Below are 25237 nucleotides of genomic sequence, written 5' to 3'. Positions count from 1 at the left end.
AATTGCAGGAGCTTGAATTCAAACTGTCTTTGAAGACAATCGATGAACATGGCTATTCAGTGTCTCTCTTCGTTTAGAAAACATATTTCATGGCTATTTAAAAACATCTATCTAATGATCAAAATGAACCTACCTAACCTGTGTCAGATGGTCTATAAGACTCAGCTATGTCTGTGGAAGCACCTGTAGTGGCTGTCAGTATTACAGAAACTAGAGGCATTTAACCCCTGCAGAATTAAAACACAGGGACATGGCATTCAGACCACTGAATTGAGGTAAACTGGTGTTGGTGCCTATACGTAGTGGCAGACATGAGGTTCCATCAACAGAGTGGCCTCTAGAGGTGCTTACGCAGAAATAGGCAAGCAAATAGCCCAGTAATTTCTATCAGATGATCTCATAGAGACATTCTGAGTAGCACAGTGAGGTTTTGTTTGCTGCGCATGCACACAGACCACCCAATGCGAAGCATTGGATTGGCTGAGATCAATTATCTCAATGATCTCAGCAAAGGAGGTGGGATGGAAGCACAGAGACAAGAGCTGTATGGGGGAAGGGTAAGTAAAACTTCTGTTTTACTCTTCACAGATGGGGGAAGGGGCACCTAGCCATTAATAGGATAATATAGCATTAGGAATGCATTTTTATATTCCTAACGCTATAGTGTACCTTTAAGGGTCTGAATAATCTCAAAAGTTCTCACTTTTAGTTTCTACTTACATGGACCAGTATAAATTAAAAAAAAATACCTTCATTCTTTTGGCTAACTGGTATCTTGTTTTGCATTCGTCTGACATCATGATTGTTTCCTGTTAACAGGACAATGTGGTTATAAAAGTTTAAAGAAAGGATGTGAAGTGGCCACTTAATGGGGGAAAGAAGATATAACATGACTAGAATAAGGGTCACTCATCTTTTTCAGATTTTACTAGGGCTTTACCTTCGAGGTAAGTTTTGAAACAACATTTTAACTCTATATGTAGACAAGGTGAATGTCTTAACAAGAGATGATATTCAAATTTTAAGTAAAGTAGAGATGGGTCGATGGGTGGACAGATAGATAAGGCTCTGCTTATGTTGAGAAAATCAGCATGTATAACTAAATTAGTTTCTGAACTTTTTGTAATCACTTAACTGTTATACGGCTATATATATTGTTTAAAATCAAGTTAAGGATATTCCCTATAAGAACACATTTTTTATTTACCTGCTTAATATATTGCAGCTATATTTCTCCAGTGTGAAATATTTTAAATGCTCTTTTTTCTGACGTGCGTAGAATAATCTGAATAGTATTCATGTAAGATAATAGTAGAATCTGTTGTTATTTTTATTATTATAATTATTATTGGAATTTATATAGCACACACTTATTCCGCAGTTATTAGAAAAGGGGGAATTTAACAACAAATGAGATAAACTATTACACATTTTGACAGGAATAATAGGTTGATGAGGATGCTGCTCTAACGAGCTTACAATCTAAAAAAAGGCAAGGAATGAAGACACAAAAGAAATGGGTGCTTAAAATTCTGAAATAGTCGAGTTGGAACAAAATGTTCTACTCCTTCTCTTATATGGATCTGCTTGTCCCCAGCTAAACCCAAAACACAATGGAACTTAATATAAATTAATATAATGTATTTAACTGCATTTTTTTTCTTTTAGGTCATATCCATATATTTTACCAAATTCCTTCTATAGTATAAGCATAGACATGTAAAGTAGGGAATGTATAGAATTGATATATATATATATATATATATATATATATATATATATATATATATATATATATATATATATATATATATATAAAACTGTACATATATCAGTCTGTTATCTGCAATGTTGGTTTAAAAGTATGAATTAAATGATTATATTGAAAATTTAGATTCTTTGGATTGTGGTCTGGATATGTGCTGTGGGTGTTGATAACACTGATGTATTATACAATAATAAAAAAAAAAGAAATAACTATTAACATTTGAATAATACAATCAAGCCAAAGTGGGCAGAAACCAAACTGGATAAGTAATTGCAAAATTTTTAACACTCACCCTTTTGGGTAGGTAGACTCGTCACAGCCGATAAAAAAAAGAGGAAAAGAGTAAAAATAATAGCGTAGCAAACTCTGGTGAGAAAAACTCATAGAGTGTTAAAATAAAACTCACATTTGATGGAAGGGAGATTGCCTCTAACCATACGAACATCGGTATCTTTAAGACTACACATATCCTTTATCTAGCGATCTTAGCATGTAGATCCAAAGGAAAACATAAGAAACACTCCAATTGTGTTGAACTCACTTTGACACTGAGAACAGGACAACTTTTTTTTTACTTTTACTGCAAATATACTAAAAATACTACACTATTTTAGCTTTTCTTTCTTACTCTGTACTGAGAACATTGGTTATGGGTTGTGTTTAACCTTAAAGACACCGATGCCCATATGGTTAGAGCCAATCTCTCTTAGACTCCATCAAATGTGAGTGTCTTATGCTCGTACTTCATGTGTTTTTCTCACCATAGTTGAGTTTGCTGCACTATTACCTTTATTCTTTTCTTCCTTTTTCATGGATTATGCTAAGTCTATTTTCCCAAAATTGTGAGTGTTGAATATAGGACTTCACTTATACGTTTTGCTTTTTGACCACTGTATTATTTAGTTTTGATGTGGTGATCAGAGAAAACCTCACATTATGGTTGTATCTGCTTACTATTTAAATGTAACTTCCACAAATGTATTCTGTTAACCATCAAGTCACGTGCATTTGTTTTGGCTTTAACTATTATCTCTTTACATTGTGTATTAGGTATTTTGTGTGTAGAGATCTGTGGTGAAAAAAGGACAGTTTTTGGTGCTGCGGGAGCAGATGTCATTCTACCCGTGAATCAAACTGAGATCAGAGACATCACTTGGGTGGCTGTTAAAGAATTATACCATTTTGCTACCACAAAACCAGGAGGATATGTAGATATTCGATATAACCAGTATAAAGGCAGACTGTATGGAACAGCAAATGGGTCTTTAAATGTTACTAAACTAACCATTAGAGACCAGGGAGATTATAAAGCGAATATCAACACAAGAAAAAAACAATGTGGACAACTCTATGATCTCCGAGTGTTTAGTAAGTTACTGAAACCCATCTTACAGAAGTTATTAATAAGTCATAGATAGAATTTGGCTAGCTTTAACAGGGAAAGATTTTGTAATTTGTCACTGATTTTCAATGAAATGATTACTATATTCACGGTTCTGATTTCCAAATGCCTATAGGATGATAATTTATGGAACATGGAGATTTAAAGGTAAACAGTAATTTCTCTGAAATTTACACTGCTGAAAATCTACATGTAACAGATGTCCCTACTGAGCACAACACACACATACATCACTCACGTTAAATGAACCCAGGGCTCTAGGAGGAGGCTCCCATCTGACACCATGCCCATGCCCGAGGAAACCTTAATCCAGCTCTGATACGGATGATCTCCTGGTTAATCTTATGCTTCTCAGAGAACATAAAAGTGATTCAGAGTACAAGCACGGCAATCGCTCGTAGAGAAGCATTTAATGAGAAGCGATGGCTTCTGTTTTGTTCTGGGCCATATATTAATCAGGAAGTCCTCTCTCAACTGTATGAAGAACAGCTGGACGGGTGCATTTTGGCACCATTATAAATGTTCAGATTTCTCTTAACTCAGCACTTTTATAAAATGTGGAAAACCTTTTTGTTTTTGTTTTTTTGGGTGCTTGTATATTGGCACCTTGACACTTTGCTTGCCTTCTTGCTTATGAGACCATGCCATCTCAACTGGGCCATTGACCCATTGGATTAGCTTTATGTAAGACGCCTTGATTCCCTAGCTCTTTTGCCCCGCATCCTGAGCGCCTCTTGCTACACCATGACAAATTGCAAGAAAGTATCCCTTAGTGTCAGAAAGCTGAAATAAACAAAAATAGTTTCATTATATGACACACATATAAAACAAATTATCAGAATGATCCACTGCCGCTTACAGCGTTCATATGTGAGTATATGCGGAACATCCAGCCGCTACTCACTAAACCCTCTTAAATAGAGAAGTTCTGGTATCCCATGCTCTCAGTACAATCGCTTCCCTGAAGTTGGTAAAGTGAAGTATCTCAAAGGCAATAAATGTCGATCGTATCTCGTGGCTTCACAAGCTCCGCCCACTACGTGTTACTTCTGTGTGTTTCTTTGGTACAGCCCGGCTTTCTCAGGAAGTTGCAGGTTTTTTTATTGTTTATTTTATTCATTCATTACTGCAACTATTATAAGATCTGCACTATTATTCATTTAATTATTGTAAAAATATCTGCACTTTTATCTATTTTTTTTTTGTACTGACTTGATGAACATCGAGCACCATCTTCTGGCTGTATAAGTTTTTGCACAACTCAAATTGTAACACTTTGATACTATGGGTTCACTACTAGAGGAAGGCTGGCCCCATGTGGCGGTTCTTAAAATACTGCATGATCCCCCTGAGACAAGGGTGAAAGCTCACTCAAAAAAATATGAAGGACCTCTCAGAAGTCCTAGTAATCCTTATCCAGACAAATTATTACTGAGTCAAAGCGCAAAGTGCTAAATGTTGACATTAAATCCACTTTATTCCAAAATTAAACTGCTTTAACTAAGTAACATAAACTTTAATAAAAAAATGTCATGGTAAATAAAATGTCCAGTTCTGATAATGTTTTTTCTTTTTACACTGACACCCACGTTTAGAGGATCTACAGTAACATTTTCCAACACTCATTAGTACGCAATTTTTGTTGGTAAAATTGCAGTCAATTAGCATCATCACTGATAAACATTAACATAACTGTCATGCCAATGGTTTGACTCTTACTGAGGGTGCCAAGGAATCATTGCACCATAACCACTACAGCTCACTGTAGTGGCTATGATGCTCAGATTGTCCCTTTATATTGCACAAAAAGTTTTGGTAACCATAGCCCATAATTGAAATTAGGTATTAAAAGTGAGTTAGGGTATGAGCATTATATTAATTGAGCAATTTATTCATTAAAACGTTTTGTCATGACATTAGCGTCTTTTTCAGTGAATCTGAAGCCTCCATGTTTGTGCAACTAAATCCGCTTCTTTGTTAATATTTTATAAATATCTATACTTTGGCCTAGAAAAATTATCAGACGGAGATATAGAGATTCTGGTCAATATGACGGGAAATGGAACCTGTGGAGGCATTTTGCTTTGTGCAACAAACAGAACTGATGTGACCACCGCCTGGAGCAGCTCGGATGGTAATGAAAAAAATGTGACGAACGGATTTCTTCATTTTGCTTCCATTGTTACAAATACCATCTATAACTGCACTGCGCAGAACCCAGTCAGCGCCATCTTCAAAACCGTCAACCTCTCGGAATACTGTGAGAAAGGTAATACATATATATATACATGACAGGTTGAAATTATTACTTAATAGGTCTCTGTGGGCTGATTTAAAAAAAAAAATGCACGTTCAAAAACAAATAATAAAATTAGTTACTTTTGAATTTCTTCATTTTTGCATTTTCAGCTATCTGCCAGAGATGTTGCTGAATATCAAATAAAATATCTGAGGATTTACTTTCTAATCTTGTGATATAAACAATATTGTTTCCATTTTATTTTTTTTTGCAGAAGAAGAATCATTGCCTCTTCCTAGAGATGCTTTAAATTATGATATTTATATTTACATTCCTATACCGGTTATACTGTGTGTGGTATCGTTTGCGTTGATCATCACTTGTCGCTTGAACAGACGAAAGAGTATGTATCCATTGTGCATTTCTATTGAGAGATCTTTATATAGTCTACATGTGAATGCGTGTTGCAGTTTTTTTTCCGACCTGATTTATGAGTTCGAAACTTTGTCTATAACAAGATGTCCGGCTACAAAAACGAAAGAACTAATTCAGGAACAAATTCTGAACTCACGTTTGCAGAGACGACAGTAGACGTGCATGTGAATCTCATAAAATGTTACAGCACTATTAAAGTTTTTGCTTAATTGGAATTCATTTCAAAAACGTATAATGTTTTGTGTTTGTCTTTACTTTTATTATTTGTGAAAAAAGTTTAGATTTTTTTCTAAATCAAAAATCTCAAGTGGCTAATTTTGCTAATTATTTATCTAGCATTATAATATTTGTAACATGTACATTGTTTTTGTAGCTCAGAGCAATCAATTGTAATAAAATTCTAAACATTTCACATTTATTATTTTTATAGTTATTTATTATTATTATTATTATTATTATTATTATATATAGTTTAGTTATATACATTATCACTATTTACGTTTTACTTTCCTCTATAGGGCTCCATTTATTTTGTAATTTCTCCAACAAAACTGTATGTTATAGTATATTTTGTTTAGAATTATTATTGCTAATCAAACGTGTGATTAAACTTAATACATGTATTCTAAAGGAATCAAATAGCAAATATTTAGAAGTTAAATTTTTTTTTTTTTTTTTATGTTTTCTTATGGGAGAAGTGGCTGAGTTTCTGTGCCTAGTGGCAACTCAGATACAGTTTGAATCATTTCAGCTTGTATTTTTTTCAGTTTCTATACTGCTTGCTTTGTTCTTTTCATGTCTTCTCCAAGAAATATATGGATTTATTCATTAAAAAAAAAAAGATATATTTAAGATTTACCCTGGAATATACAAGTTTTTTTTTTTTGTTTGTTTTGTTTTTTTTAAATCCCATCTTAGAAAGAGTGGAGACTTTTTTTCAATTTAGACTCTACAATGTTGTGTTCATTGATTTCATTCATGTTAATTGTACGGCAACTCTGTCTGTCTGTCCATCCATCTATCAAAATCTATCTATAATATCTACCCGTAGCTAAACATAATAATATATATATATATTTTTTATATAATACAAACAGAAATGTGTTTTTGGAATATTTATTTATTTATTTATTTTTATTTCAGGAGCAATAAAAGAAGAAGATAAATCCGAGGTTTGTTATAATTATTTATATATTGATTGATTGATAGATTGATTTGATAAAGAAACAATATACTCAACAAACATAAATATTTTATGAAATATTTTCTCCTGGATACAGATGGTATATAGAGCACATACAGCATATATATAAATTATGCGTGGCTCACAGTAACTGTTGGGTATAAGCTGGTCGTGTGAGGTCAAAATGTGTTTACTGTTTAAGATGAAACCAGGTGACAGGGGTTAGACGGCTTGTGCATAATATTTCAGAATGGGAGGTGTTAATAAGGATTTTGCCCCAGGGTTTAACGTTAATGTCTAGTACTTAAAAAAATAGAAAAAGATAAGAGACTCCCTCTCTGAATTCACTAAATAAATAGATAGCTGGCTAAGAAACAGACCTACAAATACATAAGTTAGTTTGTGCAAATAACTAATTTTGCTGTTCTGCTAGTCCCCACCCCTATTATAGCTCTAATAGACTCACGTAAAGGATAAGTCCTATAAGTCTTTATTAATCTCTGGACATTGGTATCACCTTTAACATGTATCATTATAATGTATCCCTAAGTAAGGTGTAATGCCCCAAAATATCCAGAAGGGGGAAATGTAGCCAGCAATATTCAATGATGGGGATAGTATTAGTAATAATAATATGTAAGGGGGAGAAAGAAATGCATAGAGGTGCGTAATGTGTAATAAAGTGTACAATAGCAAAATGCCCAACGTGTGTTTCGGTGCAGAGTCTATGCTCCTTCATCAGGGCTTGGAAATAAACTTAGGGAACCCCAGATTTTAAATGTTCAACCCAGGTTGAGAGCTACCTATTTATTTAGTGATTTTCGTGCTCTTTGGTCAGGGATCAGACCACACCAAGTGGGACCACTCCCATTTCAGAGAGTGAGTCTCTTATCATTTTCCATCCACATTTATTTGCATTTCTTTTTTAAAGAAGAGTGACTCTGATGTCTATTGGAGACACACAGATGCCTATCACCAAACGTGGTGGATGTGTCCTGGGCTCTTGCCTCTTGTATTCTCCAGAAACCTGTCCCCTTGGATCTCTGGGTATTTTTGCTTTGCAGACCTCTATATTCCCTTTGTATCTGGGATGCTTCCTCAGTTAAAATTTTCTTGGCTGCCACCCCTGCCCATATGACCCTGTTTTTAAGACACCGTGCTCATGAGATGAAGCCCTTAAATGGAATAATGCTTGCAGCTCACAGAGTCCTTGCTCAGTTTTAGTTAAAGGATACCACTCTCCCTCTCGAGGCTGTCATCCACAAAATCAGTGATAACATCCTCATGGACTCACCACCCACATTTTTAAAGACATGATCCTTGTGGGATGAATTTGATAGTGAGTATGCCCCTGTAAACATTGAGTTTCCTACATTGTCTCCCTCCCTGATGCAGTGGCCCTTCTGTTTCATCTCCCATTTTTCTAGTATCTTCTCCCTTTGCAATCTCTACCTCCTTTTTTTTTTTCCAATTTCTTTCTTTTCTCTTTAAGGTATGTTACTTTTTTACCTTTTTGACCATGACACAATGTTTGTTACTGCTTTTCCTTGTACTACTGCTTGTACAGAAGTAAGGAATTTGAATATACAGAAGGTTCTTAGAACATAACAGATTTAACTCTGAATTGTGTATCTTCTGCGCGAAGGCAAGACACCTCTATTAAAAGTATGTCTCCGGGATCGTCTGGGTAGAGTTTGGTGGTGTTGATTTAATTCTCTTGCCTTGGGCTCTGTGGAGTATATTGCAGTACTTGAACATACCACAGTTATCTTGATGTAGTATCTTCCTTTTTTTACCCTGTCCAGGCTGCCAGCCCTTGTACATTGTTATTGAATCGTTAGGTTGCCCATTTTTGTGTGTATTTCTTAGGAAAAGTGTAATAAGAATTTAGGGGTGTTTACAACCTTTAAGAAATTAAACCATTGAGGCCAAGTTTACACTGTGGTAAGTATTTCTTACTAATTGTTATGTACTTCTATGTAACTTTTCAGGTGCCGAACTCAGCCGCAGAACGTGTAAATGCATATCAGCTGGACTCAGGACCAGAGTTTACGAGAACTGCAGTAAACACAGTATATAGCGCAGTTGAGAGCCCCAAGGTAAAATATTGTGATTATAGATCTAAAGCTAAGTCTGATATACACCGTCGTAATAAAAATTATTCAATCCCTGATTTGAATCCCTCACAACAGCACAAATATGCAAAACAGGTGTGTCTTATTCACACCTGTTGCAACTAACCAAGGACTTTGTTACTTGCACCAGGTGTGCTTAAGCTAGGACACTCAAAATACCTGAACCAGTTAGGGGTTTGTTGAGTGTCACATTTGACTGCATGTTACAAAGATGGATAAGTCATAAAGAATGGTCCACAAAGTTAAGAGACGAGATCATAAACAAGGAACAGGATACAAAAAGATAGTGAAGGCACTGAGTGTTCCTAAAAACAACATTGGAAGCATAGTACTTAAGTCAGAAGTTGAAAGAACAGTGCTTACAGTACCTGGGTGGGTCAGAAAAAGGAAGCTATCAATGGCTGCAACCAGATTTCTGAGAAGGCAGGTTGTGAGAAACACTCTAGTGACTACAAAAGACCTGCAGCAAGACTTGGTGTCAAAAGGCACTGAAGTCTCAGTGAGCACAGTAAAGTAAGTAAGTACTAAAGGTGTCCATGTCAGAACTCCAAGACTTACACCAATACTGACCCAAAAGAAAACACTGCTCCAATATGCTCAAAATCATATAAATAAGCCATAGATGTTTTGGGATTCTGTTCTGTGGAGCGATGAAACAAAATTGGAACTTTTTTGGCCCTGTGGATCAGTGGCCTGTCTGAAGGAAGAAGAATGAAACATATGCTGAAATGAACACTCTGCCTACAGTTAAGCATGGTGGTGGCTCGGCTTTCTTTTTCTGTTGATTTTTGGGAAACCACTTATCAATTGCTTTTGTTTGATTTTTTTTCATTTGAAACTGCTGAAAGTCTGCAAATTTTGACAATGGACCTGATTTTCAATGGGGGTTGAATAATTTGGATTACAACTGTAGGAACTCTAATAAATAATGAACAAAAGGAACATTTAGAAAACTGAAAACAAAAAGTAGTGTTGCTCGAACAAGTCATACAGATAACTGGATTGATAAAACTGTCCTTGGATAGGTCGCATGCCTTGTGGTAGAGACAGGGCCGGTGCAAGGATACTTGGCAATAATCCATTTTGCCACCCCCCCTCATAAATGCAACTACATTCCTTTAGAGATTTAGTCACTAAATTCTGAATTGCAGTGAAGAGACCTTTAGGGAAGGAGACACACGCAGGGCCCTCAACCCCTCTGCTCCTGTGCGTCCAACTTGACTCGTTACAATTACATGTTTGTTAGTCCACCCATTGTACAGCACTGTGGAACTTGTTGGCGCTATACAAATAATAATAATTAAGGGAAAACAGGAGCACCTGTAAAAAATTGAAAGAACGGAAACAGCCTGGGAAGATATTTAGAGAAAGGATAGAGAGACTGTTGGGGTATTTAGAAAACGGAGACTGGGAGACATTTTAGGAGAGAGACACGGTGAGCAGAAATTTAGGGAAAGAAAAAGACACCATGCCCAATACAGACACACTAATCCAGTATCTGAACCCATATACACACACTGCCTAATACATGAATCCATCCATCCATACTGCCTATTACATACAATCAACCATACGCACATAGCCTAACACAGAAATCCACACACACTTCCCAATACATACATCCACTGTCTAATACATACATTTATACTGCCCAATACTTACATCCATACACACATAGTGCCTAGTGCATACATCAATAGACACGTACTGCCCAATACACATGTCCATACACACATACTGCCTAATTTATATCCATACACACATACTGCCTAATATAAATCAATACACTTATACTGCCTAGTACACACATCAATGCATTTGGTGGGATTTAATTTATAATAATGGTGGGATTTAATCTATGTTACAGTGAACTTTAAGTAAACTTTTTTTCGGTTAAATATAGATTTATGTTAATATATATTATATATATAATTTAATATATAAGGATCTCTTTACATGGTCCCAAACACACTAGCACACACACTCTCACTGACATGCACACACTGTCACTGACACTCTCACTGACATACATAGTGTCACTTACACACTCTTACTAACACACACAAACTTACTGACATACATACAGAGTCACTTAGACACTAGCACCAAAACACAAACTCACACTGACACCCACAGTGTCACTCACACACTGTCACTAACACACACTATTACTCAAACACAAACTCACACCACTTTTACATAAAATCACACTTTATTTACACACACAGCAATTCAGTACACACACCAATGTACAATCATGTACAAAATAATCAGTTCCCCTTACCTCCAGATGGGCCTAGGTGATGTGAATGGAGAAGGGGACCCTCCTTCAGCCTGCAGGGAGTGTTCTTGTTTCTGCTGGGGAGCAGGGGAGCCGAAACAGGGTGTTTCTGGTCTTCACAGACAGTGGGCAGCCGGGATACCAAGTCATGTTCCGGTTCCCCCTGCCTGCAGCAAGCAGAGTGTTCTTATCGGGAGGTGAGGAGACGAGCCCAGCAGATGAATGGGTGCGTTCCATGTTTCAAAAATAGAACTTCTCTTCAAGCTTCTTTCAACTATGCCCCCTCCATTATAACTCTCCCTGCGGGTCAATGGAACACCCGTTATTCCAATGGAATCAAGTTTGCTGCTTTTGTGTTACTTTTTATTCAGGCCTCACTTTTTCTCAACACATCCAGACTGTCTCCAAACCCTGCTAAGGAGCCGCTCGCCCAGCACACCTGCCCCAGATTGCAGCAGGGAAGCCCACTAGGAAACCTCTCGGTGTGTGACCCCAACAGGTCAGCACCCTAGGCTAATGCCTTATTTGCCTAATGGTAGTGTCGTCCCTGGATAAAGATAAATATTTCTCCTACAATATTGTTTTAATTTCAGTCTCTTCCTCTCCCAGTTACTAGGAAAGCTTTAGCCCATTTTAGGTGGCCATAGACAATTTAATTTGGCAAGACAAAAGTCAAAGGTTTGCTTGCTGTATCCTATATAGACCAAATTCAGCAGGGGACTCGGGTTCCTCACTTTTTTTTCTATATTGCCTATAGGGCCAAATTAATCATATTGTCACCTGGCACTCTCCCCCAGAACAGAGAGTACTGAATTTAATTATATGAATGGTAATTTGGATATTACAGATTTAACTCTGATTTATGTATCTTCTGCACACAAGCAAAACACCTCTAAGAACGTCTTCTGGGTTTTCTGGTTAAAGTTTTGTGGTATGGTTTAATTCTCTTGCCTGGGGCTCTGTGGAGTATTGTGGTACTTGAATATACAAAAAAAATATATATATATATATAAAATGTCAGCCCTGGTACGTTGTTATTGACAATTTCTGCTTCCCTACCAATTGTATGCTGTCTGCGATTCTGTATTTCATGGGCAGTCTTAATAAAGGATTAAAAAAAAAATACCTTAGATGTCAAATAAAATAAATTTAAGCTCTTACACTGCTCAGCCACAACATGAAAACCACTGGTGAAATGAATAACCTTGATAATACATATATATATAAAGTAGAAAAATACCAGCACTATAGGATTCTTCTTTACTCAAGACAATTCAAAATATCGACGTTTCAGTTCATAAAATGAACTTTCATCAAGACTTTCATGCTGTTCTGATGAAAGTTCATGTTATGAACTAAAATGTCGATATTTTGGATTTTCTTGAGTAAAGAAAAACATTTTTTTTGGAATCCCCGAGTGCTGGTATTTTTGTACGTTATATATTGTGTTACTGAAGCGCCAGGTATTTATCCTTTTTAGTAGGAGTGCAAGGCTGCAAATTCTGTTTAATAAATATATATATATATATATATAATATATGTCAAGGGGTGGGATATATAAGGCACTAAGGGAATAGCTAGTTCTTGAATTACCTGTTTTGGACTCTGACGACTGGGTCAGAACATCACTAAAATGGCAAGTCTTGTGGAGTTTTCCTGGTATGCAGTGATCAATATCTACCAAAAGTGGTGCAAAGAAGGACAACTAGTGAACTGGCGTCGGGGTCAAGGCACATTGATACACGTGGTGAGCATAGGTTAGCCCACCTGGTCTGATCACACAGGATAGCTACTATGTCTTAATAATGTAGGAGTGTTCATAATCTTTAAGAAATTAAACCATCGGTAAATTGGTAAATCTTGCTGATTGCTATTTATTTCATGTAAACCTTCAGGTAAAGAAATCCGCTACAACCTATGTAGATAAATACAAACTGGATTCAAGACCAGAGCTTATCAGAACTGCAATGAACACAATATATAGCTCAGCTGAGAGCCCCGAGGTAAAATATTAAGATTATCAAATTAATCCTAACTTTGTCATGTACAAATTCGAATAAATGTTGAAAAAGAAGACAATTCGGAAAAAAAATAAAAATAAAAAGTTGTTGTGGCTCGATGCAGTCATTCAGAACTATATATTTTTTAAATAGTAAAAAAAAATATATATACATGTTACCATAAATCATATAAAGTAAAACTATTATTAGAAAATAATGGATCATTCGATCCATTTCCTTCTCTAACTATTTATTTTCTTTGGGATTTTTCACAGTTTGTAGTGTTACATTCGGGAATAAAAATTTATTTTATTATTTTTTTATCTTTGTTTTACTCAACATATTCAACGCTTTTAAGTTGCATTTTTGTTTTTGTTACGTGATAATGATTAAAAGAAAAAAAAAATGGATTTTAAAATGCCAGGGTGAATGAAATATGTAAACCAGTGAGAATTCAAAGGGAATTTCTAATTTAAGGTCAAAATAGGGAAACTGTAAATATTCTGTAAGCCAGCTATGCTTTTAGTTCAACTATTTTGGGTTCAAATGTAAAATTAGCTTAGAATTTACCTTGAATTCATTTTTCAGTAAATAACCCTGTGTATGTAACAATTATAACATATAATATACAAAATATAGATTGAATACTCAATAGTATAGACATTAATAATAAACAATTGCTAGGGTGCTATTCAATAATGGTACTCCCCCAGATACCAAAATAACCAATAATTAAATCCAAAAAGAATGCACACCAAAAAACCATAAGAAGTCTTTATCTATATTTATTAAATCACTAGTAAGCAAACAATACTAATACAGCAGTCAGTGACACAATATAGGCTACAAATAATAAACAATAATAGATATTTACCGCAATTCACAAGCCTAATCGTGCAGAAACACGAGTCAAATAAACAAACCCCCTGTAACGGACCGTTTCGCTCCCAAGAGGTTAAAAGCTGTTTAGGCGATATTCCCCTTTTGGATGCCCAGACAGCTACTGCAATCACCACTCTCCCGAACTCCAAACTACACGAATCCTCCAACTCCCGACCAGGAAACACACGAACACTGGAAACAGCCGAACAGGAAAAAACATACGAACAGCTTACACTCCTGGCAGTCAGCATACAATCCAATTCCCCCAATAACGAGACGACACTTCGTTTTGAGGGTTAAGCAGAATCTCCAGATTTATTCACACAACCTCCTTTTAAGACATTCTCCCATGCAAGGGAGGGATCCACAATAATTAGTACAACAGCCAATAATGTACCAGTTACCTCCCACCCATCTCCTCCCACTAACTTATCTGTTAACATAATTAAACAGTCCACAATTTCCCCCATGTTTTAGATGTACCCCAAATATGGTAGGTAAAATGGTATCCCCTGATAGCCCTGATCTGGGTGAGCAACATACTCAAAAATCACCCAGATCAGACCAAGGGTTCGGGAGTTAAGGCTGTTTAAAGTTTTGACCGACCGCACAGGCAAAGTATCCGAAAATAGTTCCATATACTTTAGCCCTGCGGTCGGTCACAGAAAAGTGAATGAAAACATACGAATTGCCTGGGTTATAGAGCGAGGGGAGGATTTGAATGAATTCCCTTGTTCGTGGGGTTCTTTCTACCGAACGGCGGGCCATTCGGTAGTTTCTACACAAATTCATGGAAGTCTGGAGGTCTCAGCGGTGTTTGCCTAGTCGAGTGTCCGATTTTAGTTCCAGACACTCGACGGCAAAACACAGCTGTTCGGGAGTTTAAGATGGCCGCCGCCACGTGTTCGTTTCCCGAATGGCGGCCACCCAGAGGACAAAACCACACATTACACACATTGCGAATTACCCGTTTGCAACATTGTTGCGAATGGTAATTGGAGGCACACTTTAATCCTGGGTGGTCTGGTTGTTCGGTAGTTTCACTCAATATAATGAATGTAGCGATTCTACCGAACAATCAGCCAAATGCTGCATACACATAAAACAGTTTACCGAACACATAATATTAAAGACAGCCTGAATGCAATCTGCTACACAGTCTTAAAGGGGCATTGTTCCTAAAAGTCATAATATGTCCACGGATGGCCCTTAAAGGGCCAGTAGCAGCAATATAAAATACCACGTGCCCGAATATTGCATTCAAAGGTACAAATTTACCAGGGGCCACAGTCAGCAGGTAGGAGGCGGGCAGCCAGGCCTCTCCAATGCCCAGTGGCGAGGCGGGTTCCGCCACACCCCCCAACGTTTTGGCTCCTCCTGCTAGCCTTTATCAAGGGTGTCTATGTAACAATTATTACAACAGATGCCAACAAGCATAAGATCGAACACATTACATTTATTTTGTGAAATATAAGATTTCTTACTTTTAATATTATTTATATGCAGCATTTTTCTGATTTAGCTATGTAATAAATTGTTCCTTGCACATTTCTATGTTTTATTATTATTTTTATATAACCGTACAGAAAAAAACGAGAGAATGTGTGTACCCACACGAACTGAATAAATGGCCAAATCACGCGACTGTATATGGTGTGGTGAAATGTCCTAAGGTAAGTTACAAAAATGATAGCATTAATACTACACCAGACTCAGACACAATCAGAGAGAAGCTAAATGATGAAAAAAAAAGAATGTTCAGAAAACTGAGAGGTATTTAGATTGCAGTATCAAATATATGTAGACCACACACAGATTAATCAATCTGTCCCAGATCTCATGTCCTGCCATCTTGGAGTCTAAATGGATGATAGCTGTTTCCTAAAACTCAATGTTTCCAAAATAGAACTTCTCTTCAATCTTCCTTCGACTACGCCCCCGCCGTTGTTACTCTCCCTGAGGGTCAGTGGAACACCCGTTATTCCAATGGAAGCACGTTTGCTGCATTTGGATTACTTTTTATTCAGGCCTCACTTTTTCACAACACATCCAGCCTGTCTCCGAACCATAGCACATAATCGTTTCATAAAACAGCAACTATGAGCACAGTTTGCTTTTTATAGAAACCTAAACATTTGTACACAGTAAAGTGCCTGCTGTGGAGCCTGGGCGCCTATGCATATATATATAGCGATTACCATAATACTTGTATATATATGCAGTTCTGGTCCCCCGCTACCTTGTCCTGCTGGGATGGGGCCCAGATGTCTGATCTTCCCCCTTTGCAGCTTCAGATCGGCTTCTCTTGCAAACCGCATGGACATTGCCACAGGTTGCCATGGTAACAGCACACAAACACAGGACACAGCAAAATGTGCCACTGGACCACCATGGAAACTAGTCTCCCCCTCCCTGGCCACAGGTAAGAGGCAGGGAGATGGAAATACACTTAAACATACATTTAAAAAAACTGATCACCTCTCAAAGGCCTCTACACAAACTACATGCACTACACACAGAAACTGCATCCACTACACACACTACATGCACTACACACACACTACATGCTCTACACACAGCTACTGCATCCACTACACATACTACATGCACTACACAGACTACATGTACTACACACAGACACTGCATCCACTACACATACTACATGCACTGCACATACTACATGCACTACACACAGACAATGCATCCACTACACACACTACATGCACTAAACACACTACATGCACTACACACATACACTGCTCCACTGCACACACTACATGCACTACAAACTACATGCACTCACACAGACACTGCATCCACTACACACACTATATGCACTACACACACTACATGCTCTACACAAAGATATTGCATCCACTATGCATAATACATGCACTGAACACACTACATGCACTACACATAGACAATGCATCCACTACACACACTACATGCACTAAACACAATACATGCGCTACACACATACACTGCTCCACTACACACACTACATGCACTACACACTACATGCACTCACACAGACACTGCATCCACTACACACTACATGCACAACACACAGACACTGCATACACTTCACACACTACATGCACTACCATTTGGCCCATCGAGTCTGCTCAATTTTCTAGATATTATCATTAGTCCCTGGCCGTATGCCTATCCCACGCATGCTACAGCTTCTTCACTGTGTTAGCCTCTACCACTTCAGCTGGAAGGCTATTCCATGCATCCACTACCCTCTCAGTAAAGTAATCCTTCCTGCATCCACTACACGCACTACACACTACATGCACTACACACAGACCCTGCATCCACTACACACACTTCATGCACTACACACAGACACTGCATCCACTATTCACATTACATGCACTACACACAGACACTGCATCCACTGCAAACACTACATACACAACACACATACACTGCATCCACTACACACACTGCAAATACTACATGCACTACACACAGGCACTACATCCATTACACACACTGCACACACTACATGCACTACACCCATAGACTGCATCCACTATACACACTAATTGCACTACACATAGACACTGCATCAATTGCACACACTGCACACACTGCATGCACTACACACAGACACTGTATTTACTAGACTTCACACACAGGCAATGCCTCCACTACACAACATCTACTATAAAGACATTGCACCCACTACACAGCATTCACACATACACTGCATTCACTATATACACACACACACACACACACACATTAACAATACACATGCATATAATGCATTCACCATAAACACTGCATACAATACACACACTGCATCTCCTGAATGCGTGCAAGATTTGGGGTGTTGAGGGGGCAGCTTTTCATCCTTCGACCCAGGCGGCACAATGTCTTGGGCTGGCCCTGATGTACATTCACCACAATTTTATATTTCATTTATGTATTTATCTTTTATAAAACTGTCTAGGGAACGAAAAACTTTAGATAGTATAGTGTGTCCTTTATCTTGCAATATTTCCCACAGGGTCTAAAATGTTAGTATAGAAGCAAAAGCAGGTATGACAAAAATTGATACATTCAAATGGTCAAATACTATGCTTATAGGTATTTGTAAGGGTGGTGAAGGCATTATTAGCAGCACAGCCTATTGAAAATGGCAACAGAATGTAAAAAGAACATCTGCATTTGAACATGACACTCACATACAGCAAACACAGTTAAATCATACAGTATGTTTATGAAATAAAAGTTTTTAACAATGACTTTTGCAATCTTTATCGCTATCTGGAAATTATAGAGTTTACTCAATACTCCCCCCGCTTGACTGTAGGAGTTGTATCACCTATTGAAACTTCCTTATCTGTTTTAAAGGAGTGAGTAGCGGATATTTTAGGTACACTTGCGAGATGCTAATATCTTTTGTTCTCACTGTTAAACAAGTGACTAATGGATTCTGGGAGAGACATTGCTTCCCGTATAGACTGGTAATCATTCTTAGCATCTAAATGAAGTGAAACTTTATGGAGTACATTTTGTTGCACAAACTACATGAAATAAAAATGGAGAACTAATATTCATACCAATGGTATTTTATTAATAAGAATTTTCTTTGAATTGCTGCACCTACTCAGATCTAAAACTAAATAGAGTATTGAGCAGGTATAAATACCTTTACTCATTTGAGCTCCAATCTTTTTCTGGTTTTCATAGCTAGGGGGCAGTAGCCCGTTAGTAATTTAGTGTGAAATTTTAGTTTTTATTCACTAGCTCCAAGTATGTAACATGCCTGCTCAGATGTTCAATGTCTACTTGGCCGGTGCCCTAGCTAGCAACAGCCCCACTAAATGAAGTTTCACTCTGGGATGAGAAAACCCCACTTAATGATAATAGTTTGGATCCTAACAGGCCTTTTCACTAAAGTGAGAATTCAAAGTGAATTTCAAATTAAGGGCCAAAGGAGGTAAACTAAAAATCATAGCTGAATTAGTTATTTTTTTCCATTTCAGCTACATTTACCTAAAATTTAAATTCACTTTGAATTCTCACTTTAGCACATAAACCTGTATATATTTCCTGCCCACTGCCCTCGCCCCTCCCCAAAAAATGTCAAATTATAACTTGGTAGATATTATTTTATTTATACAAATAATACTGACAGTATTTTTTATTTCTTGGTTTGTAAAATATGCAATTTATTGAAAATTTTTTCCTTTTACATAGAAACCGCGACGTATAAAAGAAGAGATAAATACATGCACAGTGTACAGCTCTGCTCAGAAATGAAACAAACAACACGTGAAATGTAGAAAACAAAACGTCCAACGAGGTTTAACTCTAGCTGCCAAGATTCAGAATTGTTACAGCACAATAAAGATATTTGTATCACATTTTTGGAAAGTCACTCACATATTGTAGAGTAGTTAGCCACTTTCTACAGTGACTGTATTTAAGCAGTGGCCGTTATGCTACTGGCATACTGTCTGGGTACCACTGTCTTCCTTTAACAGTTTTGCAGCAGATGGTTCTGAAGAACCACAATTATCCAGTTGCTCTAGGCATCAATTAACTATGGCAGGCTGTAGTGATTATGGTGCTTGGAGTGCTCATTTAATAAACCTAAGTAGTCCTAAGATGGACAGAGCCTCTTAACCCCTTAATGACACAACTTCTGGAATAAAAGTGAATCATGACGGAATATATCCGTCGTCTGTCCTTAAGGGGTTAATGTAGCTCTGTTGTGTTTCTTTGTTTTGTTTTTATTAAGCTTGAGGCTTTTTAAAAAACAATTATACCTGCTCTAAGTCATGTGAGTGGATTTCCAGAACTGTCACAGTGCACGTAGCACTATGTTTGTGTTTGTTTTTGTATCTTCATTATCTTTTGTACACGTTTTGTACACGGCTGCAATATTAAAGTGAACCTGTCATGACAGATATAGTTTAGCAGTTTTCTAGCCATCTGGCCTAGCTCATATTATACGAGTAAGTGTTTATCCCTTAGTACAAATAAAAGGTCATATTTTAATTTATTTCCATTAGTCCGTCTCTTGCTTAAACCATCAATCTTCTTCAATGGCTGTTAAACTTGCAACTTTCTGTTAGATACACCTATCCTGTATACCCCTGTTTGTAAGCACATGCTTAACAGGTTAATCCTCCCAAACACTTTATGTCGGCTTTGTATAAATAAAACGTATCCATTCTCGTTCTCTATCCTAAGATTGCCTGTCCAGAGCTTTGCAATAAATCATTCTGGCTGTTTCTTAATTCACGCAGGAGGGACACACATAGGTTGGATTCTCTGGTAAAAGACATGCAGAACAAATGCCTTCTTATCTCTGTGCCTAAACCCTACTTCTATGGGCTGTGAATCTGTAAGTAAAAATATAGAGAGAAGCAACGGGAGAAATAAAGAAAATGAAATCCTTTACCTTTATCTTTCTTAAACTGTAACAAAATATGTTAAACTGGGGCGGTGCTTGACCACGAGCGGGAGCAGATGCCATTTTCCAGCGCAAAGAGTGATTTTTTTAAAGGCTAAACCCCTCTCTCAGCCTGCTACCAGCTAGCACCCCACAGAGTAAGCACCCCAGAGGAGATCTATGCCATACGTTCAGCCCGCAAGGGTAAAAAGGCAGAAGCACAGGCCCGGGGCCTACAGAGCCAGAACAGCTTGCAGCCTCATGGGGGAGGCTGACTACTACCCAGACGCTCACCAATCAACCCTGGCACAGATGGGCAGACGATCACAGAAGCCGCCTCTGGATCTAACATCAGGATCCATAGACACCAACCAGCCAAAATAGCGGACAAGGCAGATCACAGAGCTGCACTGAAGGCCTCAGAAGAGGACATAGTTACAATTGAACTGGGACTTTCAGACCTACAAGCAGCGGCGTACGTACCGCGGTCGCAGGGGTCGCAGCTGCGACCGGGCGCGGCACTCCAGGGGGCCCCCTGCAACCGGGTAGCAGCTGCCACGCTTTGCGGCCCCGGCCCATGCAGCAAACCGCCGAGACCGCATGTTAAGGGGTCCATCGGGTGGCCCATGCTGTCAGGGCCACCCGATGGACATGGATTGTAAGGGGGCCCGGTCTGCGCTGGGCGCTTTACATCATCACTGCTGGGAGGAAGTGACCACACGTCACTCCTCCCAGCATACTGAGAGCCCGCGCGGGAGGAAACAGAAAGGAGAAGGGAGTAAGAGTGAGAACTCTGACTCCCATCAGGCTGAGCCACCACTGGACCCCAGGGAAAGTCACACATGGTAGGAAACATTTTGTGTATTTCTGTCTCTGTATGTGTGTATGTATGTCTGTGTCTCTGTATGTGTGTATGTATGTGTGTGTCTGTGTCTCTGTATGTGTGTATTTCTGTGTCTCTGTATGTGTGTATGTATGTGTGTGTCTGTGTCTCTCTGTGTATCTGTATGTATGTCTGTGTATGTATGTTTGTGTCTGTGTCTCTGTATGTGTATGTATGTATGTGTGTGTATGTGTCTCTGTATGTGTGCATGTGTGTGTATGTGTCTCGGTATGTGTGTGTCTGTGTCTCTGTATGTGTGTATGTGTGTGTCTGTGTCTCTGTATGTGGGTATGTGTGTCTGTCTCTGTGTGTGTGTGTGTGTGTATCCGTATGTATGTCTGTGTCTCTGTATGTGTGTGTATGTATGTGTGTGTCTGTGTCTCTGTGTGTATGTATGGCTGTGTCTTTGTCTCTCTATGTGTGTGTGTATCTGTATGTATGTCTTTGTATGTATGTTTGTGTCTGTGTCTCTGCATGTGTGTATGATTGTGTGTCTGTGTCTCTGTATGTGTATTTGTGTGTGTGTGTGTGTCTGTCTGTCTCTGTATGTGTGTATCTGTATGTATGTCTGTGTATGTATGTGTGTGTTTGTGTCTGTGTGTGTCTCTGTATGTATGTGTCTGCATGTGTGTATGTATGTATGTGTCTGTCGAGGGTGTGTGTATGTATTTGTGTCTGTATGAATGTGTCGGGGGGGAGGGGCCCACAGTCAGGGGGGAGAGGGTCAGGGTAGGGGGCGGGGGCACGGATCAGTTTCGCAAAGGGGCACCATGGAGTGTGTGTACGCCACTGCCTACAAGCCACAGTCCTAACTATGCAAGCACACCAACAGGCTCTCTCACTCCACAATTTGGCTCTGGATGACAGGTGACGGCGCAACCACCAGAGGTGTACCTGATACAATTACGCCTGACGAGCTCTTTCATTATATGAGGAGACCAATAGCCTCCATACTGCCCCCGACTAATGACAAGAAATTTACCATAGATGGGATCTACTGTCTACCGGCAGCAGGCAGAGCTGCCTCTACTATGGGGAGGGACTCCTGATGTCAGTGCTGCAAGGCAAGGTGCCACTATCTTTTGAAGTGACAAGTCTCTCCTTCTACCAGGTCCTCACTAGGTCCACGCTGCAATGGCGACGATCCCTGCAACCTGTAACAAGCCATCTGAGAACAGCTGGTGTGGAATACCACTGGAGATCCCGAGGGTGCCTAGTGGTCACTCATAACGAGACTGTACTTAAAATCTCATCACTAGCCGAGGCACCTACTTTATTTAAAGCCCTGGTATTCCGGCCCCGAAGATCCCTCCAGATCAACACCCCGGAGCGAATAGATGGGACGCCAGAACAGCAGTACCCTCTATATCAATGGACCACTCGATCCTACACCCAGAAACATGACTACACAGAGGGACTTAACAACATCCTGAGGCTCAAACTCATGTTTTGTTATGTTTATTTCCATTACTCTTTTCACAAGTATACATATAAGTTTCAATGGTTGACATATGGAAGGAGTATGCACATATAACCAAAGTGCTCTGGCATCCGAATGTCAGGGCACTGCCCAAAAGCTACAATTTGATACCACACACATATTGCCAATTATACACGCACCCCCCTCCCCTCCTGCTACGCCCATGGTTAAGGGAACACCTAGAACAGTGATGGCGAACCTATGGCACGCGTGCCACAGGTGGCACGCCGGGCCCTTTCTGCTGGCACGGGGCCATAGGTCCGCCATTAATGCAGAGTAGGCACCTGCCTGCCCGAAACGGCAGGCGCCTACTCTGCTTCCAGGTCGGATCTGTGATGCAGCTTCCCTGTCCTCCCGCGCGATGCTGTGTGGAGCGTTGCCGAGCGTTACCATGGCAACGCTCCACACAGCATCGCGCGGGACGACAGGGGATTCACAGATCCCTCCCCCTGCAGTGCTTACCATCACCGGACCACCAGGGATGGCTGCGCCGCCCCCCACCCCACTTCATTAAAGGTAAGAAGGAGGGAGGGGGGGGATACTGACACACAGCTCCCCTACCCCCCCCCCCCCAGAAGTACCCCTACCCCCACAACAGTACCCCTACCCCCCAGCACCCCTAAAAAAATATGTTAAACTTATTCTGACACATCATATGTTTTCCACATTGCTCAGGTTTTGGATTTCAGGGAGAAATACCTTTAAAAACAAAATCACAAAACTCTTAAATAACATATTAAAAAGACATTCAACAACATCAGGAATAAGGCACTCTTTATATCCTCTGAACTTCTGAAGAAAGAAACATTTTATTTCATTTAATTCTGAAAGAGTTCGTTTGGGGGGGTTGTTCCGGCCACCCTCCAAACTAACCTTACAGCCGATAGCTTTGCATGCTACTTTACTGACAAGATTGAACAGCTAAGGGAAGAATTCTCACCACCGTGCCCCTCACTTTCTCAACCTCACCTGAATCATGCCTCTCCAACCCTTCCGACCTTCTCCCAGGCTACTGAACAAGAGGTGGCTGCTCTTATCCTTTCCTCTCGTCCTACCACTTGCCCGCTTGATCCTGTCCCGTCTCACCTTATCAGATCTCTCTCCTCTTGTCTTGTGCCCTCCTTAACACACATCTTCAACTGTTCTCTGGCACTGTCCCTGCTGTCCTTAAACATGCTACTGTAGTACCCATCTTAAAAAAAACATGCCTCGACCCATCCTCCCCTTTTAACTATCGTCCTCTATCCCTGCTCCCTTTTTCCTCAAAGCTTCTTGAAAGACTAGTGTTCACCCGTCTGGCCTGCTTCCTTAACTCCAACTCTCTCCTTGACCCTCTTCAGTCTGGCTTCCGTCCCCTCCACCTTACCGAGACTGCCCTTATCAAAGTCACTAACAACATTAAATCCAAAGGTCACTACTCCATACTAATTCTTCTTGACCTCTTTGCTGCCTTTGACACTGTTGATCATGTTCTCCTTCTCCGAACTCTTCAATCACCCGGTCTCTTTGACTCTGTCCTCTCGTGGTTTTCCTCTCATCTCTCCCAACATTCAGTGTCTCCTTTTCTAATGATACCTCCACCATTCGTCCTGACTCAGTTGGAGTCCCCCAAGGCTCTGTCCTTGGTCCCCTTCTATTTTCTCTTTACACTGCCTCTCTTGGCAAACTTATTACCTCATTTGGATTCCATTACCTCATTCCATCACCTCATTTGGATTTGGATTTATCTCTCCTTCCCAGACCTCTCCCCTGATGTCCTGCAATATGTCACCTATTCTATCTCTGACTGGATGTCCTCCCGCTTTCTGAAACTGAATCTTTCCAAAACAGAACTTTTTGTCTATCCTCCTTAAATTAATCCTCCTCTCTCGCTCTCCCTTCAGATTGGTGGTACCCATATCAACCCATCCTTACAAGCACTTTGCAAATAAAATTAAAAAAAAATTAAATATAATAAAGTTTTTCTTTAAAAAGTCAATTGTTCTTGTTTATCATGCAATATTCATAATGAATAGGAGCATCTTCCATGGCAGCTATGCTGATCACCAGTCCCACAGTTTTTCAGCTTTTTAACTTTTTTTTCCCTTTGCAATATTTTGCAATGCTATGTGTACAAAATGTATGAAGT

General features: G+C 39.2%; 1 protein-coding gene and 1 long non-coding RNA gene across 2 annotated transcripts; both read left to right on the top strand.

Moving 5' to 3' along the window:
- The first annotated feature begins 888 nt into the window (after window positions 1-888).
- On the top strand, window positions 889-8600 carry LOC134582667 (SLAM family member 5-like). The gene is made up of 6 exons (XM_063439319.1): window positions 889-947; window positions 2819-3136; window positions 5182-5439; window positions 5684-5812; window positions 6988-7016; window positions 8520-8600. Exons 1-6 carry the CDS (start codon window positions 890-892, stop codon window positions 8598-8600), a joined length of 873 nt encoding a protein of 290 aa, XP_063295389.1. The 5' UTR covers window position 889.
- Window positions 8601-9037: 437 nt separating this feature from the next.
- LOC134582986 (uncharacterized) lies at window positions 9038-19961 on the top strand. The gene is made up of 4 exons (XR_010086296.1): window positions 9038-9126; window positions 13339-13446; window positions 15912-15998; window positions 19546-19961. It is a non-coding gene; the product is annotated as an uncharacterized LOC134582986 (long non-coding RNA).
- Window positions 19962-25237: the final 5276 nt, after the last annotated feature.

The sequence above is a fragment of the Pelobates fuscus genome, chromosome 13 (assembly GCF_036172605.1).
Source record: "Pelobates fuscus isolate aPelFus1 chromosome 13, aPelFus1.pri, whole genome shotgun sequence".
NCBI classification, from domain to species: domain Eukaryota; kingdom Metazoa; phylum Chordata; class Amphibia; order Anura; family Pelobatidae; genus Pelobates; species Pelobates fuscus.
The sequence above is the reverse complement of the archived record's forward strand: the minus strand, read 5'-3'. Positions and strand labels throughout refer to the sequence as shown.